The sequence below is a fragment of the Pelophylax lessonae genome, assembly GCF_965119305.1.
Source record: "Pelophylax lessonae genome assembly, chromosome: 6".
NCBI classification, from domain to species: domain Eukaryota; kingdom Metazoa; phylum Chordata; class Amphibia; order Anura; family Ranidae; genus Pelophylax; species Pelophylax lessonae.
Window position 1 is genome coordinate 176,171,585 of NC_138773.1, and position 15,936 is coordinate 176,187,520.

A 15,936-nucleotide genomic window follows, 5' to 3' on the forward strand; every position below is an offset into this window, starting at 1 on the left:
GTTAATTTGCCATGATGAATCGGGTTTGGATAGTTCTGGCAAAAGATGGGTTAATCTGCCATGTTAGACTATTTAGGGGACACTGTTTCCAACCAGGTGATACCTTGATATGACGAAACATGCCGGGCTGTCACTCAGTGTAAGTAGTAAGAGTGGCAGTTGTGACGGAACCGGAAGTGACGTCACATGGGTGGTCGAATGCGGTGTCCAGAGCCCGATAGCTATCTGTGTGTGGCATTGCTCTTATGTATTGGAAATTGAGTTATGTGGGATTTACAGATTTGCCTGTGACAAGAAAGTCTCTGGTGAGATATGTCCTAGTAAAATAAAGGTTTTATTTAAAGTGTAAGTCCACCCTAAAACGAAAGTCCCTGCAACTATAGACATCCATTATCTAACACTAACCTATCTAGCCCTGTAAAGAAGAAATCAGTATACATACCTTTTTTGAATGATGTCAAGCCTTAGATACAGCAACAAGTGAAGCCAAACCGATCCGGTCTCCAGCGGCGGATGCTCTGCAGAGGACACAGCCGACAATGGCTGTGAAATGAATGGGGAGTAATGCCACCCATAGACTTAATATAGGGCTTCCATTGTCAGATGTGTCCTCTGCACCCGCCTTCACAGCGAAGCTGCGACTGACAGCTCAGCATGGAATTTGGTCGGATCACCTTTAAAAAAGGTATGTATACTGATTTCTTCTTTACAGGGCTAGATAGGTTAGTAATAGATCGCAGATATCTATAGATGCAGGGTTTTTAGTGTTAAGGTTGACTTCTACTTTAAGTTTTACTGCACTTGAGAGTTTTTTCTTTTCATGTGATTCCTGGCCATTAAAGTGGGAATAAACTCCCATGCATGAATTTTACCTATAGGTAAGCCTAAAATAAGGTTTACCTATAGGTACTGTAAATATCTCCTAAACGTGCACCGCTCTGAAGTAACGGCCACCCGGGCCATTCCTTCAGAGTCTTGTGCCGTAAACAGCGGTTCCCACGCGCATGCGTAAGAGTGACATCATCATGGCTCCAGCCATTCACACAGCCGGAGTCCGCAAACCTGGAAGCCGGTGACGGCTCGCCGCTGAAAAGGCTTTGTTCTAAGGTACATTTCACGTAATGTGCTAGTATGCAATGCACACTAGCACATTATAACTTTGGCTTGCAGGTTACAAAAAAACAAAATCGCCGGGTGTTTACTACCAATTTAATATCTGCTTTAGATTTGTGGAGTTGAATAGAGGTGAAAGAGAGTCCATTAAGAAGAGATGTGTGGAGATTTCTATTGTGAGTGTTTATTGCCTATCTGAAAAATGACAGGCAATATTGTCAGGTGAGTGTTCTACCTTAATTGGGAGAAGGAGTCTGTACAGCATGATCACTATTGGTGTGGTGGAAGAAGACATCCATGTTTATATTTATATTTGGACTTTAAATGTTCACTATGTTATTGGACTCGCTGATTCACAAAGGTGTTTTGAGAACTTTGTTTAGTACAAACATGCTTAGATATATTATATATGTATATATTTGTTTATTGGTTCATATGAATTATTTTTATAAATATATATATATATATATATATTTATATATACAGTGGGTACGAAAAGTATTCAGACCCCCTTAAATTTTTCACTCTTTGTTATATTGCAGCCATTTGCTAAAATCATTTAGGTTCATTCTTCTTCCTCACGAATGTACACATAGCACCCCATACTGACAGAAAAACACAGAATTGTTGACATTGTTGCAGATTTATTAAAAAAGAAAAACTGAAATATCACATGGTCCTAAGTATTCAGACCCTTTGCTCAGTATTTAGTAGAAGCCCCCTTTTGATCTAATACAGCCGGGAGTCTTTTTGGGAAAGATGCAACAAGTCTTTCACACCTGGATTTGGGGATCCTCTGCCATTCCTCCTTGCAGATCCTCTCCAGTTCTGTCAGGTTGGATGGTAAACTTTGGTGGACAGCCATTTTTAGGTCTCTCCAGAGATGCTCAATTGGGTTTAAGTCAGGGCTCTGGCTGGGCCATTCAAGAACAGTCACGGAGTTGTTGTGAAGCCACTCCTTCGTTATTTTAGCTGTGTGCTTAGGGTCATTGTCTTGTTGGAAGGTAAACCTTCGGCCCAGTCTGAGGTCCAGAGCACTCTGGAGAAGGTTTTTGTCCAGGATATCCCTGTACTTGGCCGCATTCATCTTTCCCTCGATTGCAACCAGTCGTCCTGTCCCTGCAGCTGAAAAACACCTCCACAGCATGATGCTGCCACCACCATGCTTCACTGTTGGGACTGTATTGGACAGGTGATGAGCAGTGCCTGGTTTTCTCCACACATACCGCTTAGAATTAAGGCCAAAAAGTTCTATTTTGGTCTCATCAGACCAGAGAATCTTATTTCTCACCATCTTGGAGTCCCTCAGGTGTTTTTTAGCAAACTCCATGCGGGCTTTCATGTGTCTTACACTGAGGAGAGGCTTCCGTCGGGCCACTCTGCCATAAAGCCCCGACTGGTGGAGGGCTGCAGTGATGGTTGACTTTCTACAACTTTCTCCCATCTCCTGACTGCATCTCTGGAGCTCAGCCACAGTGATCTTTGGGTTCTTCTTTACCTCTCTCACCAAGGCTCTTCTCCCCCGATAGCTCAGTTTGGCCAGACGGCCAGCTCTAGGAAGGGTTCTGGTCGTCCCAAACGTCTTCCATTTGAGGATTATGGAGGCCACTGTGCTCTTAGGAACCTTAAGTGCAGCAGAAATCTTTTTGTAACCTTGGCCAGATCTGTGCCTTGCCACAATTCTGTCTCTGAGCTCTTCAGGCAGTTCCTTTGACCTCATGATTCTCATTTGCTCTGACATGCATTGTGATCTGGAAGGTCTTATATAGACAGGTGGGTGGCTTTCCTAATCAAGTCCAATCAGTATAATCAAACACAGCTGGACTATAATGAAGGTGTAGAACCATCTCAAGTATGATCAGAAGAAATGGAAAGCACCTGAGTTAAATATATGAGTGTCACAGCAAAGGGTCTGAATACTTAGGACCATGTGATATTTCAGTTTTTCTTTTTTAATAAATCTGCAACAATGTCAACAATTCTGTGTTTTTCTGTCAGTATGGGGTGCTATGTGTACATTCATGAGGAAGAAGAATGAACTTAAATGATTTTAGCAAATGGCTGCAATATAACAAAGAGTGAAAACTTTAAGGGGGTCTGAATACTTTTCGTACCCACTGTGTGTATATATATATATATATATATATATGTGTGTGTAGCAGGTTTTCCAGGTTTTGACACTCTGGTTAGCTCAAAAGTCCTGTAAACAGCTCCCTCCAGCCCTTCACTGACTGAAGAAGCTCCTTGTAACTGCTTGTGCTGCTGCAACTCTCAACACTGTACACTGCACGCTGTACACTTTAACTCTTCAGGGCCCAACTGATGCCCCCTTTACACTTCAGGGTCCTCTCACTAGGCACCCCCTCTACACTTCAGGGTCCTCTCACTAGGCACCCCCCTCTGAACTTCAGGGTCCTCTCACTAGGCACCCCCCTCTACACTTCAGGGTCCTCTCACTAGGCACCCCCTTTACCACTAGCTGGCTCCTGGATCCCTTGGACCTTCATCAGAGTGGTCCCCTCAGCTAGGCAGACCCTCGGGGGTAGTTTACAGTACTCACAAACTGGGAATGCTTTCCTGAAACTGGACCCCCCTCTGCTCCACTGGTCCCCGGCACACCGGATCCTCTCTGCGGCTCAGCTCAGCTCACTCCGTCCTCTCAGGCAAGCTGCCCGGGACAACTGATCCTGCTGACAGGAGGAGAGACAGCCGTACTCTCCATCCTGGGACTCTGCTTCCTGCCAAAGACGCTGCGTCATGCGCTACCCTCAAACTTATACCCACTCCCAGAATCCTGTGCGGCAGAATCTGCTTTTCTGTAGGTATATACAGGCCTGAGTGTGCCATTGGCTTGGTTTCCTCCACTGCCCAATGAGAACCCTCTCATGAAGCACAGTGGGGAGACTCCCCAGTCTCAACAGCTACACCTGGGAGACATGACAGCCCAGCTGAAAATCATGGCCCTGCCTTAGGCAGCTAAGGCCCACTATACTTTGCCTAGCACATACCTTGTAGGGTGCTACATCTATCTATCTATCTATCTATCTATCTATATATCTATATATATATATATATATATATATATATATATATATATATATATATGCGTTTTTCTGGGGTTTAATCACAGCAATACTAGTAAGTTACTATTGTTTACCTTTTAAGTTTGCACACGAGCAGGGGTTGTTTTCAGATAAAAAAATACTTGTTATTTTAAATACTGTTTGCTGTTAATGCCATTGTTACAGACAAACTTTAACACCTATATTTCTAGTTTTTTAATATTAATATTTTTTTTTTATTTTGCTATCACAGGATTTGGTATTTAAAAATTCTCACTTTTTTTCCTTAAGAAAGTTAATATTTACCATGAAAAGGCAGACTGTGTGAGGCTGATTTACTCAATGGGTTGAGATTCTTCACTCAATAAATTAAAGTTTTGTTCATTCTGTTGTATTCTTGTATTTCAAATCAAATGTAGGTGAAATGAGTAAACTGGAATTTACTTTTCAGCCAGTTGTGACAATGAAGTGAATCTTCACTTCAATTTATTGTTTAACGATTCTCAGCTCCATTAGTGGATCAACTTCACATAGCAGGGAGAGTTAGCCTTTTAGCACTTTTACATGTGCATTCCTGTATAAATATTTCTTTTGATTTTGGTAAAATGGTTTCCCATCAATGACATTTTATTCAGTTTTGTCTTATATTTGGTCACATTCAAAACTGTACAACAAATTATTCCTGTATTATTACTATATCTTATCCTCCCAAGCTGCAGAGGACTAGCAATAAAGGTAATAAATGAATTTTCCATGACTTAAGACACGTTTTTTTATCACGCTACTTTGTTTATGGGCACATCTGTGATTATCATTAACAACTGTCCAAAACACACCGGTTCAGGATATTTGTTTAAACTCTCTAAACAATTCCCTTTAACAATCATTATTTGTCATAATGATCATTATTATGATCATTAGGTGCATAAAAATTGATCATTATGGCTAATAACACACATATTATAACTTGTCATATTGAGTCTATTGTAAGAAACCTGTTAGAATTTCATAGAACATCTCTTTCAATTTTGCTGGGACCGTCTGCCTATTGATGATAATTTTTACTGAAACAGTGGATTTGCTTTTTATATCTTTTTTTTTTCCTGTTACCTTTCAGTCCTGAAGCATTATGTTGAAGCAGTTACTTTAGGTAGCCTATTCAAATGAATCTGCTGGAAATGCAACAGAAAGTTCAACAAATTAACATGCACCGTTTTTGGCAGCACAGTGCACCACAATGCATAGTCTTGTTCTGCACATTGTGGTGCACTGCAACAGGTGTGCATTGCAGCTGTGTTGCCTTAGTTTGTTGCGGTGCCCTTCAAAATGAATGGCACCACAGTGCACTAAAGCATGTAACACACGTTTATGTGCATTGTGGTAACGTGTTACTGCTATGCACCGCAGCCATACTAAAGCTTATATGAATGGCATAGGAGCTATGAATAGAAGATGAGTGGATGGCTGATAACTCCACCACCTCCATTCACTAATCCCGTGAATCATAGAGCTTTAGTATGGCTTCTATGAATGGCGGATCTGGCAGGAAAAGACTGGGCATTGGCGAATCTTAAACGGAGTTCCTGACAGCCCCATAGCTGTACTAATGCCCGCTGCACTGGAAGATTACAACAGCAGGGGAGTAGGATGGAGGAAGATTTCTACTGAAACAAGAAGAATAAACTCTAGGGACACATCATACTAACTGTAAGTTGTGTCCCTTATTGTTGATATTTATGATTTTATTTTTAGCCAAACTTAAGCTTTAAGAAATAATAATTATTTAGTATAATGGAGCTCACCATGCCTCCAGCACAAGCAATTAGCATTGCTTAGTATCGGGAATAATCTATTCAACATCCCTATTAATACTAACACTCCTGCCACTTCCAAACTTCTCAGTCTAACCTCCTCCTTTGACCTGAAGCAAAGGATACATGCTTCTACTCACTCTGAAGGCAATATCCTTGACCTTGTTTTCTCCCACCTATGCACTCCGCACAACCTTTCAAACAATCCTTTCCCTCTCTCTGATCACTACCTTATTAGTTTCACTCTCTCCCTCTCCTCCACCTCCTCTCCCTCCAGCTACCTTACAGTTACCCGCAGAAACCTACGCCATCTCAACCCTTCTGTTCTCTACTCTGGTACCGACCACCTCTATGACAAAATCGCACCCCTGTCCTGCACCAACCTAGCCACTTCTGTCTACAACGCTTCACTCTTAGCCTCCCTGGACACAATGGCCCACCTCACCACACACCGAATCAGGCCCCGACCCCTTCAACCTTGGCAAACAGATAACACTAGAAGGCTGAAAAAGCATAGCCGTGCTCTTGAACGCCTATGGTGTAAGACTAGGTCTCAGAAGGATTTTAACCAATATAAATCTGCCCTCCAAAAATACAATTCCAGTCTCCACACAGCCAAACAAACCTATTTTATCTCTCATTAACAGCCTGTCATCACGCCCCCGGCAACTCTTCGCTACCTTTAATTCTCTACTCCGTCCTCCACTACCCCCCTCCCACCGACTCACTCACTGTCCAGGAGATTGCCTACCACTTCAAACAGAAGATTGATACAATTCGTAAGGAGATCATTGCTGTTCAGATACCTTCCATGCCTTATGCTTCATGCCCACAGGTGCGATCATTACTTCCCTCATTCAACCCCACCACTATAGATGAGGTTGCTAAACTACTTGCTAACGTCCACTTAACGACCTGACCTCTGGATCCTGTTTCCTCGCAAATGCTATGTTCACCTTCTGGCCCTATTCTACGCTCTCTAACCCACATCTTCAATCTCTCCCTCTCTTCTGGCATCTTCCCCAACTCTCTAAAACATGCACTAGTCAGCACCATACTTAAAAAGCCCTCACTGGACCCAACCGATCGGAATAACCTACGCCCTATTTCCTTGCTCCCCTTCACATCCAAACTCCTCGAACGTCTAGTCTACAACCGACTGTGCGACCACCTTGCCGAGAATAGCCTCCTTGATCCCCTTCAGTCTGGATTTCGGCCTCAACACTCCACTGAAACTGCTCTCCTAAAACTGACAAACGATCTACTAATGGCCAAAACCAATGGACACTATTCTGTACTCCTACTTCTGGACCTTTCTGCTGCCTTTGATACGGTTCCATGGCCCACTGGAGACCCTCCTCCCCCCAGGCAGCCCCGACTGAGCTGTCCCAGCTCCCACCTGCTGGCCAGGTTGGGATCCCAGATTCAGCTGGTGACTAAAGAGTACCTGGAGCAGGGCTTCAGGTTGGAATGTGGGTAAGGGAGAGGATGGGAAGAGGTAGAGTGGGAGGGAGGCCAAGTCGCCATGGGCCTCTGGTTTGTACTTGCCCCCTGGGCCGAAAGTTGCCAGTCTGCCCCTGTCACACCCATTCTGTCACACTACTAAGGCAATACCACAGCATCCAAATTCAATAAAATAGCAAAACGATGCAGTCTTTTATAAACCATGCGTTCTTAAAAATTTCTAGTTTAGAGCAGTTAGCAAAAAGCTCTTGTTGAGCATTAAGCATTTGAAAAATTCACAAATATTTTGCAAATACTTACAACAATTTAATCCTATATGAATTAATACTAGAAAATTCACAATCTCACTGTTGGATTTATCACTTTTTCTTTCACCAAACAATAGTGTGCAGTGTAAGGTTCCCTTCACACTGGCGGAATCTGCCAGGGGATCCTCCTGTTCAGCAAGGGATCTCTTTGGTGATCCCCGCTGAGCAGGCGAATGACAGGTCCATGTCCACTCAACTGATGCAGAGCAGATACAAACTCAGCCCGATGTTCTCTATAGGCTGTCAGATGGAAACAAACTGCCTGTCTGTTTCAATCTGTCATCCGATCCACCAGACTGTTTAGTCTGTTTTTAGCAGACAGGATCGGTTTTAGATGTAGGCGGGTATCAACGGACACATGTACTCTCTAAGCAATGGATGGTATGATCGGGTCTGCCTGAAAAACTGACAGGTGGATCTGATCAGTCCGTCAGTGTGAAAGTGGCCTAAAGTTGACCATACAGTTATTTTGAGTGAGTGAGTATGAATACTGAATAATTGTCTGGTTCCTGCTGAACAGGTCAAATTTCAATCTGTATATCTTAACCTGTTCCCGACCGCCCGCCGCCGCTCCTAGGCAAATCACCGTACATGTACGGCGCTCGCGAGCACGAGGCTAGGGGGCGAGTGCGCTCTGCCAGCGGCACGCTCTCGCCCCCATTTGTCAGCGGGGAAGCTGATGCAGCGGGCAGGCGGCTCTGATTGCCGCCTGACACCCACGATCGTTCCCCACTGAGAGAGAACGGTCAGCTGTTGTAAACACAGCTGACCGTTCTTCTCCCTGAAATGATCAGAGAGCGCATGTGATTCTTCTTTATAGGATCACATGTCTCTATGGTCATTTCTAAAGCCACGCCCCCCCACAGTTAGAATTACTCCTCTAGGCTCACATTAAACCCCTTGATCAACCACAATGTTAACCCCTTCTCTGCCAGTGTCATTATTACAGAAACAGTGCATATTTTTAGCCCTGATTACTGTAGTAATGTCACTGGTACCCCCAAAAGTGTCAAAAATTACAGTCAGGGGTCCGATCTGTCCACCGCAATGTCGCAGTCCCGCAAAAAATCGCAGATCTCCACCATTACTAGTAAAAAAAAACAATAAAAATGACATAGACTTTCCCGTAGTTAGTAGACGCAATAACTTTTGCGCAAATCAATCAAAATACACTTATTGTGAAAACAAATTGGCCTAAAATATTAAAAAAATTTGATTTTTACATTTTTTTTTTTTTGGGAATGTCATATAGCAGAATGTGAAAAATATTGTTTTTTTCAAAATTGTCGCTCTTTTTTTGTTTATAGAGCTAAAAATAAAAATCACACAGGTGATCAAATACCACCAAAAGAAAGAAAGCTCTATTTGTGGGAAAATAATGACATTTATTTTTTCGGGTACAGCATCGCACGACCGCACAATTGTCCATTAAAGTAATGCAGTGCCGAATCGCAAAATAGGGCCTGGTCAGGAAGGGGGCAAATCCTTCCGGTCTTAAAGTGGTTAAGGGTGTATTTGCTTCCAGGCCAAAATACTGATCATCAGAATGGCATGAGAGAATAAAAAAAATTACTACAGAGTAAGGACAGGCAGAGTGGTTTTGCTGAAATTTATTTTGCTAGTTGAAATTGCCAATGGTAATTTTCGCAAAAAATTTGCTACAGCAAAACTCTCAATTATGCTCACTGAACTGCTTAGGCTAAATTTTCTAAATTATGTCTGTTTGCCATTTATTTGTGTTTTTTGAGGGGTGGTATTTAGGTTGTTTAGCTCTGGGGTCCCCACCACCCGGTCCATGGAGCGCTGCCAGTTCATGGCCTGTTGATGAATTTGCCGCACAGCAGAAGATGAGCGGCGACCATAGTCAGCACAGGGCTTTCACACACCACGGTTGCTGCTCACCTCCTGCTGTGCAGACTTTCCTTTGTGTCCTCTCTCAGCTCCCCTGCCCACCAGGCAAACAATGTCATCCAATAAGCAGGGGAGGAGCTGCAAATCAGAATGGAGAGCTCCTTCCTGTTCCTGCCCTGCTGATAGGATGACATTACAGTGCCCCCGTTACAGAGCCGTCCCAGTTACATTAATGTAAAGGGGCACTGTGATGTAAAGGGGGGCTGTGATGTGAAGGGGAACTGATGACACTGATATAAAGGGGGGACTGTGCTGTAAAGGGGGGCTATGGACAGACTCCATGAATAGCTCCAACCCCCCCCCCCCACCCCTCAGTACCTGGGAAAATTGGCTGCTGTGGCTACCGGTCCTTAGTGCCAAAAAGATTGAGGACCACTGGTTTAGCTTATTTCATTTAGTGTGCATGTATGTGCTTTCTTTTTTTAATCATATATTTAATGGTGTATTTGCTGAAAAGTTTCAAAATGCCATTTCATTTTTTTTTTTTACTTTACTTTTCTCCACTGCCTGTTCATTTCTGTGAATAAAATGTAAATTACTTAGGATAATGATGAGTCTGTTTTTGGCAGAAGAACAGCTCCAGGATAGTGTTCATAGCCGTCAGGAGTCATTATACCCCTAAAATACACCAAAAAACACCATTATTTTGGGAAAATGAAAACTGAGTTTCGCTCATCCCTACCTCAGCGAATCCCAGAGTTGTCTACTTTGTTCTTAGGTAAACTTCAAAGCTATGAATTGTTTCCAATGCTACTACCCATTTGTTTATTTATGAATTAAGGCTGGGTATTAGTAGTACAGTATGGCAATGTCTACTTTCATTCACACAATACTCCTCTTCCAGTTTCAAATAGGTGAAACAGGTCACTTTTCTCATGATAGTGTAAACACAGGGACCCATATTCCACATGTGACCAGTGATGAGATACCTCTTTGCATTACATTTTAGAAAAGGTGTAATAAACAAACTTGCATTCACTCAATTGGGTGACAACCTTTTTTCGCATCTCACGTGCCAAGCAGTCTGTACATGATGGCAACTTGATTACATGATCCAAAGCTCCAGATAGTTCAGTCTGAGTTCAAGTCCTGAGCCATTTTTCTTTTTTTATTAAAAATTGTGTCCTTCATTCCTTTTTGCTTCATCCAGAAGCATTATAAATACTTGCTTAACGTTGAATCCAGTTAAAATATTTATACAGTATATATAATTCAGTCAGTTATGTTGCCTTAATCAAAGAGAAGCATCTGCTTTTGACAGCTGTTTAGGTACATCGATATATGTCTGAATTTGCTTTCATACTTTGTTTATGACATTATGTACACATTATAAGCACCTCAAAAAAATAAACTCTACAAAATTCAGGAACTGTATTGTATGCCAAATGGTTTGTAAAATAAGAGACATGGCATTGATAAGGCACTAGGAAAGGCACTTACCATGCCTCGTTATGTACTGTCTCAATGTGGAGGCAGCTATTTTGTGGTAAAGGCAGGGTTTTGATTTCTCATGTCAGGACATCCAGCAAGGAGAATAGAGAACAGCACAGTAGTGAAATCACAGAATCTCCTGAGACTAGCTGTCAGATGCAACAGTGCCTTGGATCTATCACTGCATTTATAAAACTATGTAGCTTATGTACAGGAGTGCCTAGGTAACCTCACCAGGAAAAACACCGTTATTGTTAATGCGGCACCTTGTTTAGAGTACTGTTTAACATTTAAATTAACATTTCAAAAAGCTCTCTCAAAGCTTTACTATTTGTGTTCAGTGCCACTTTAAGTTTAGGCTGTAATGCACATGGAGCATATGACTTGGAAAAGCACTGCTGGCTGTGCAGATGAATGCTCTATATTTCTCCTTGATCATACGAACTATGATGAAACGTGTATCCTATATGTAGCACCCTCTAGTGTGCTACTAGTGTTAGTGTAGGCAAATTTATGTTATGACTCATGGTTTGTGAGTCTGAAATTGGGTCAGGGTTTACTGCAGGTCAGGCTGAATAGCACCACACAGGCAGGTCTCTGGTACCATTTGGAGAAACTTCTAGAAGTTAGTGAGCGGAGGCCAGAAGAGCTCATCTGCATACTTGAAGGAACTTGGCCAATCCCCAGGCAGAATGTCCTGGCAGGGTGGTTGAGTCAGCCCTTAAATATGGTGAAGCTATGCCAGCAGGGGAGTCGGCCGGAAGATAACGTGCTTAGGAGTCTGTCGGCGGCCTAGAAAGGATCACTGGGTCTGGGGGGCTCTGCCTCCAGGCTGGGCTCGGGCTGGCTTGGGAAGATCCTAACAGTATTACGGTTTGGAAAGAAATCTTGCCTAAGGAGCAGCAGCGAGCAAAGAGGACATAGTGGGTACATCAGCACACCCGGTAATTCACAAGGGACAGAGTGCCACATGTATCAAGCTTTCAGGAGGGCAGTGCTGTGATTAACCCTTCCTATCCCTTGCCCTGGGAGAACTCAGAGCAGCCAGGTGGGCTGGTAGTTCCTGCAGGCAGTAAAGCTGGGAGCAGTTCTACATAGGAGAGGGGATACTCCTGTATGCAGCTTACAATGTATTGTGCTATTTTCTAAAGGGGCTGAGAGCTCCTAGTCCTCAAGGGACTATTGCTTCTGCTCACTAAAGACTGTTGGACGCCAGGAGACAGAACAGTCCAGGATTTTTGTACATAAAGAGGAAATTATCCCCATCCATAGTTTCAGTCAAGCTGGGCATCCCATAATCCCTTTTACCTCCTCTAAGTTATCACCCCTAATAAAACAACAAAACTAAGCTCAAAGAATATTCCTTGTGTCTGGATGTGAATGGAAAATGCTTGTTGCCTGGCTGTGCAGGAGTAGGGGAACCACGCACCAGCAGCTCCTGCTGGGTTAGTGCTACAACTATAAAGCCCACTTCAACTATTTGCATAAATGCAGATAGTAGACATACAAATACTGTGCATGCAACATCGCATTCCTTCTGTTGCAACACTTGGAAGCAAAATGTATCATTTTAGATGCATTAACTTCCATATGCAAGGTTCCTAATACTTCCAGATGTGAGATCTACCCTCCCCAAATTACTATGCGGTTGCATAAAAGAAGGAAGGTAAAAATACTCTTCAGGGTCTATAGTTCTATAGCCTGTGCCAGCACCCGGTATCCTCTTTGCACAGTAGCTAGTAAACCATATGCATGCTCAATGCTTTCCATCCTGTAAGCCTAAATAAGTACTCCTCTCTACAACCCATAAATTTAACAATGCAGGTGCTTCTCCAGCAAGCCTCTTTTCAAACTTCAGATGACATAAAGCAATTTAATATAATTATCTAAGGTAAGTTTAAAGAGCTGAATTAACAAATTATCTTCTCACTGGGTTTTATGTTTGATTTTTTTTAAAGATACAAATCCTTTATTGTAGAAGGAGATGGTATAGAAAGAATTGGATTTAGAGCCTGTATTCACATGCAGGTGACTTGGGTCACGGCTTCTTCTTGTTCATATTGTACATCATCCAGGTCTCTTAGCATACTATCATTGCTGCTGAAACCAGAAAAACTTCCAAAATGCTGATTGCTGTCTGTATTCCAGTATTGCTTGGAAGGAGAGAGGTGAAGTTCATTTGATGGTTGCCCAATTTCAAAGCTTCCTGGAGTCTTCTGTCCAATGCTTCTGCTGGATTTGTTATTCCTTTCTTCATTTACTGTTTGTCTTACAGACTTTTTCTAAAAAAAAAAAAAAAAAAAAACATTACATCACAAATGTCTGCTTAGTGAAATGACAACAGGATTTTGGAAGGTGCTGTTGTATTTATAGGCACCCTTAGGTTCAACTCCCACCCCTCACGTTTCTTTCACATCATTGACTCACTAGGTAGTGAATCCAGAATCAGGCTGACAGCCCCTGTCTCTTCTAAAACAAGTCATCATTGCCAAAATCTGTAAATGTATCCTCAAAAGTTCACTTCAAACAATTTTGTCTAAAGCCTGAACCCACCTTTGTAAATAAAAAAATAAATAAAAAATAGGTAGCTTATAATGTTTAAAAATTAAAAAAGCTCCTTAGCCATCCAATTTCACCTCCCGCATACTATGCTCTTTCGGTACCTTCAGCTACGGCATGCGTTCCGCACGCAATTTCCTCAGCCGTTGCCAGCTCTGCCCCCGGTCCCAGTACTTGAAGTAGTTGGTTGCTCGAACCCTAGTCACCTTATCTCGATTTTATACACTATGCTGCACGAGCCGGCCTCCACGGTCCTTGCGTATACACCTAAGGCTAAGTGGGAGGAGGATGTGGGCCCCCTGGAAGACGACGAGTGGAGTGACGCTCTGGATGCCTGTAAATTGGGCTCCCCTAAACTGTCCGACCGACTTACTCAGACATACATCCTACATCGTGCGTACCTTACCCCCCTATTGACTGCCAAATACCGACAAGACGCCACAGACACCTGCCCTATGTGTGGCCGGGAGCAAGGTACTTTTTATCATCTGTTGTGGAGCTGCCCCGAAATCCAGGGTTACTGGGCTCAGATAGTTAAATTTCTTCATGACACTATGGGCTCCCCCCTCTCATTGTTCCCCAAACCATGTTTATTGGGAATTTTCCCTGATACCAGTATGAATAAATTTACTACTATTTTTCTCCGCCCGGAAAATGATAGTGCGCCGTTGGATGCGTGACAGACCCCCTACGTTTCATGACTGGCTCAGAGAAGTTAACGCTACTGTACCCTACAAGAAACTGTTGTACACACATCGTGGTTGCCCCACGAAATTTAATAAGATATGGGATAGATGGACGCAGGCCCCAGAGACGTGTGTTTAACCTGGGTTCCCTTCTAATGTTGCCCTGCATAGATGATCTACTGGCCATCTGATGTACGCCTCGGTCTTCGTGCCTTATATCCTGAATTTGTTCCTTACTAGTGACGCCTCCTTGAATTACATTTCACACTGTACTTGTTATTATGCTCTTTTTGATACTCATGTCCAGCTGTACCCTATGTTGCTTATTTCATTACCTGTGATTCACTGCATTCTCCTGTTACTGTTGTTTACACCTATATGTGCAATAAAGACTCGTTTGATTAAAAAAAAAAAAATTAAAAAAGCTGTTTATGCTGTAATACTCGCCCCCTCAGTGTACACCAGAGCTGGTCCTCTTCTGGGCTAAAAGTAGCCCAGCATCATTCAAACTTCTTCCTGTGAGCCTAGGCCATCATGGACGCCCAACTTTGGGGTGTAATATTACAGACTACTGCACAGAATGTTAATCAAACATCAAGCTCCGCTTTGTTATGAAGTAAAGATAATAGTTTCTAATGTGAAGGCGCCTGGTTGTATGGGTCTATAGTATACCTGCTGCCCCTTTAATTGTATAAAATACAATAATAATTCAGGGTATAAGGTAAAAAGGCGCTGGTATAAAGCTTCCAGAGAACTGTGATAGGCTTGTACAGCCATAGCCAGAAGTTTTGAGAAGGACACAAAGTCTACTGCCTAAGTTTTTATGATGCCAATTTGCATATACTCCAGAATGTTATGAGGAGTGATCAGATGAATTCCAATTAATTGCAAAGTCCCTCTTTGCCATGAAAATTAACTTAATCCCATAAAAAAACATTTCTACTGCATTTTTGAAGAAGGCTTCAGGGCACCCAAAATAGTCCATCAAGCGCCAAGAGCATCTCCTTTAGTTGATTCAATTGCTTGATCAGGGCACCACCAGTGTAGAAAAGCAACAGGCAGGTGTGAGTGCATCTGCACGCACAATGAGGCCTCACTGCATGCATAATGAGGCAAATACTTTTCGAGGATGGCCTGGTGTCAAATAGGGCAGCAAAGATGTCACTTCTCTCCAGGAAAAACACCAGGGACAGGCTGATATTCTGCAAATGTTAAAGGGATCAGACTGCTGAGGACTGGGGTAAAGTAATTTTTTTCTGATGAATCCCCTTTCTGATTGTTTGGAGCATCTGGAAAAAACCTTGTCTGGAGAAGGTGAGCGCTACCATCAGTCCTGTGTCATGCCAACAGTAAAGCATCCTGAGACTATTCATGTGTGGGCTTGCTTCTCAGCCAAGGGAGTGGGCATACTCACAATTTTGCCTAAGAACACAGCCATGAATAAAGAATGGTACAAAAACCTCCCCTGAGAGCAACTTCTCCCAACCATTGAAGAACAGTTTGGTGAGAAACAATGCCTTTTCCAGCATGAGGGAGCACTTTGCAGTAAGTCAAAAGTGATAACTAACTGGCTTGAAGAACAAAACATGAA

At 42.8% G+C, this 15,936-nt stretch overlaps 1 protein-coding gene across 1 annotated transcript in view; it reads right to left on the minus strand.

Moving 5' to 3' along the window:
* Nucleotides 1–13,053: 13,053 nt before the first annotated feature.
* The window catches only part of RFTN2 (raftlin family member 2), an 84,952-nt gene continuing 82,069 nt past the window's right edge, over nt 13,054–15,936 (minus strand). The window contains exon 9 of the mRNA XM_082260713.1: nt 13,054–13,382. Coding sequence (XP_082116839.1) covers nt 13,119–13,382 — 264 coding nt within the window. The 3' untranslated portion in view covers nt 13,054–13,118. The remainder of the gene's footprint in view (nt 13,383–15,936) is intronic.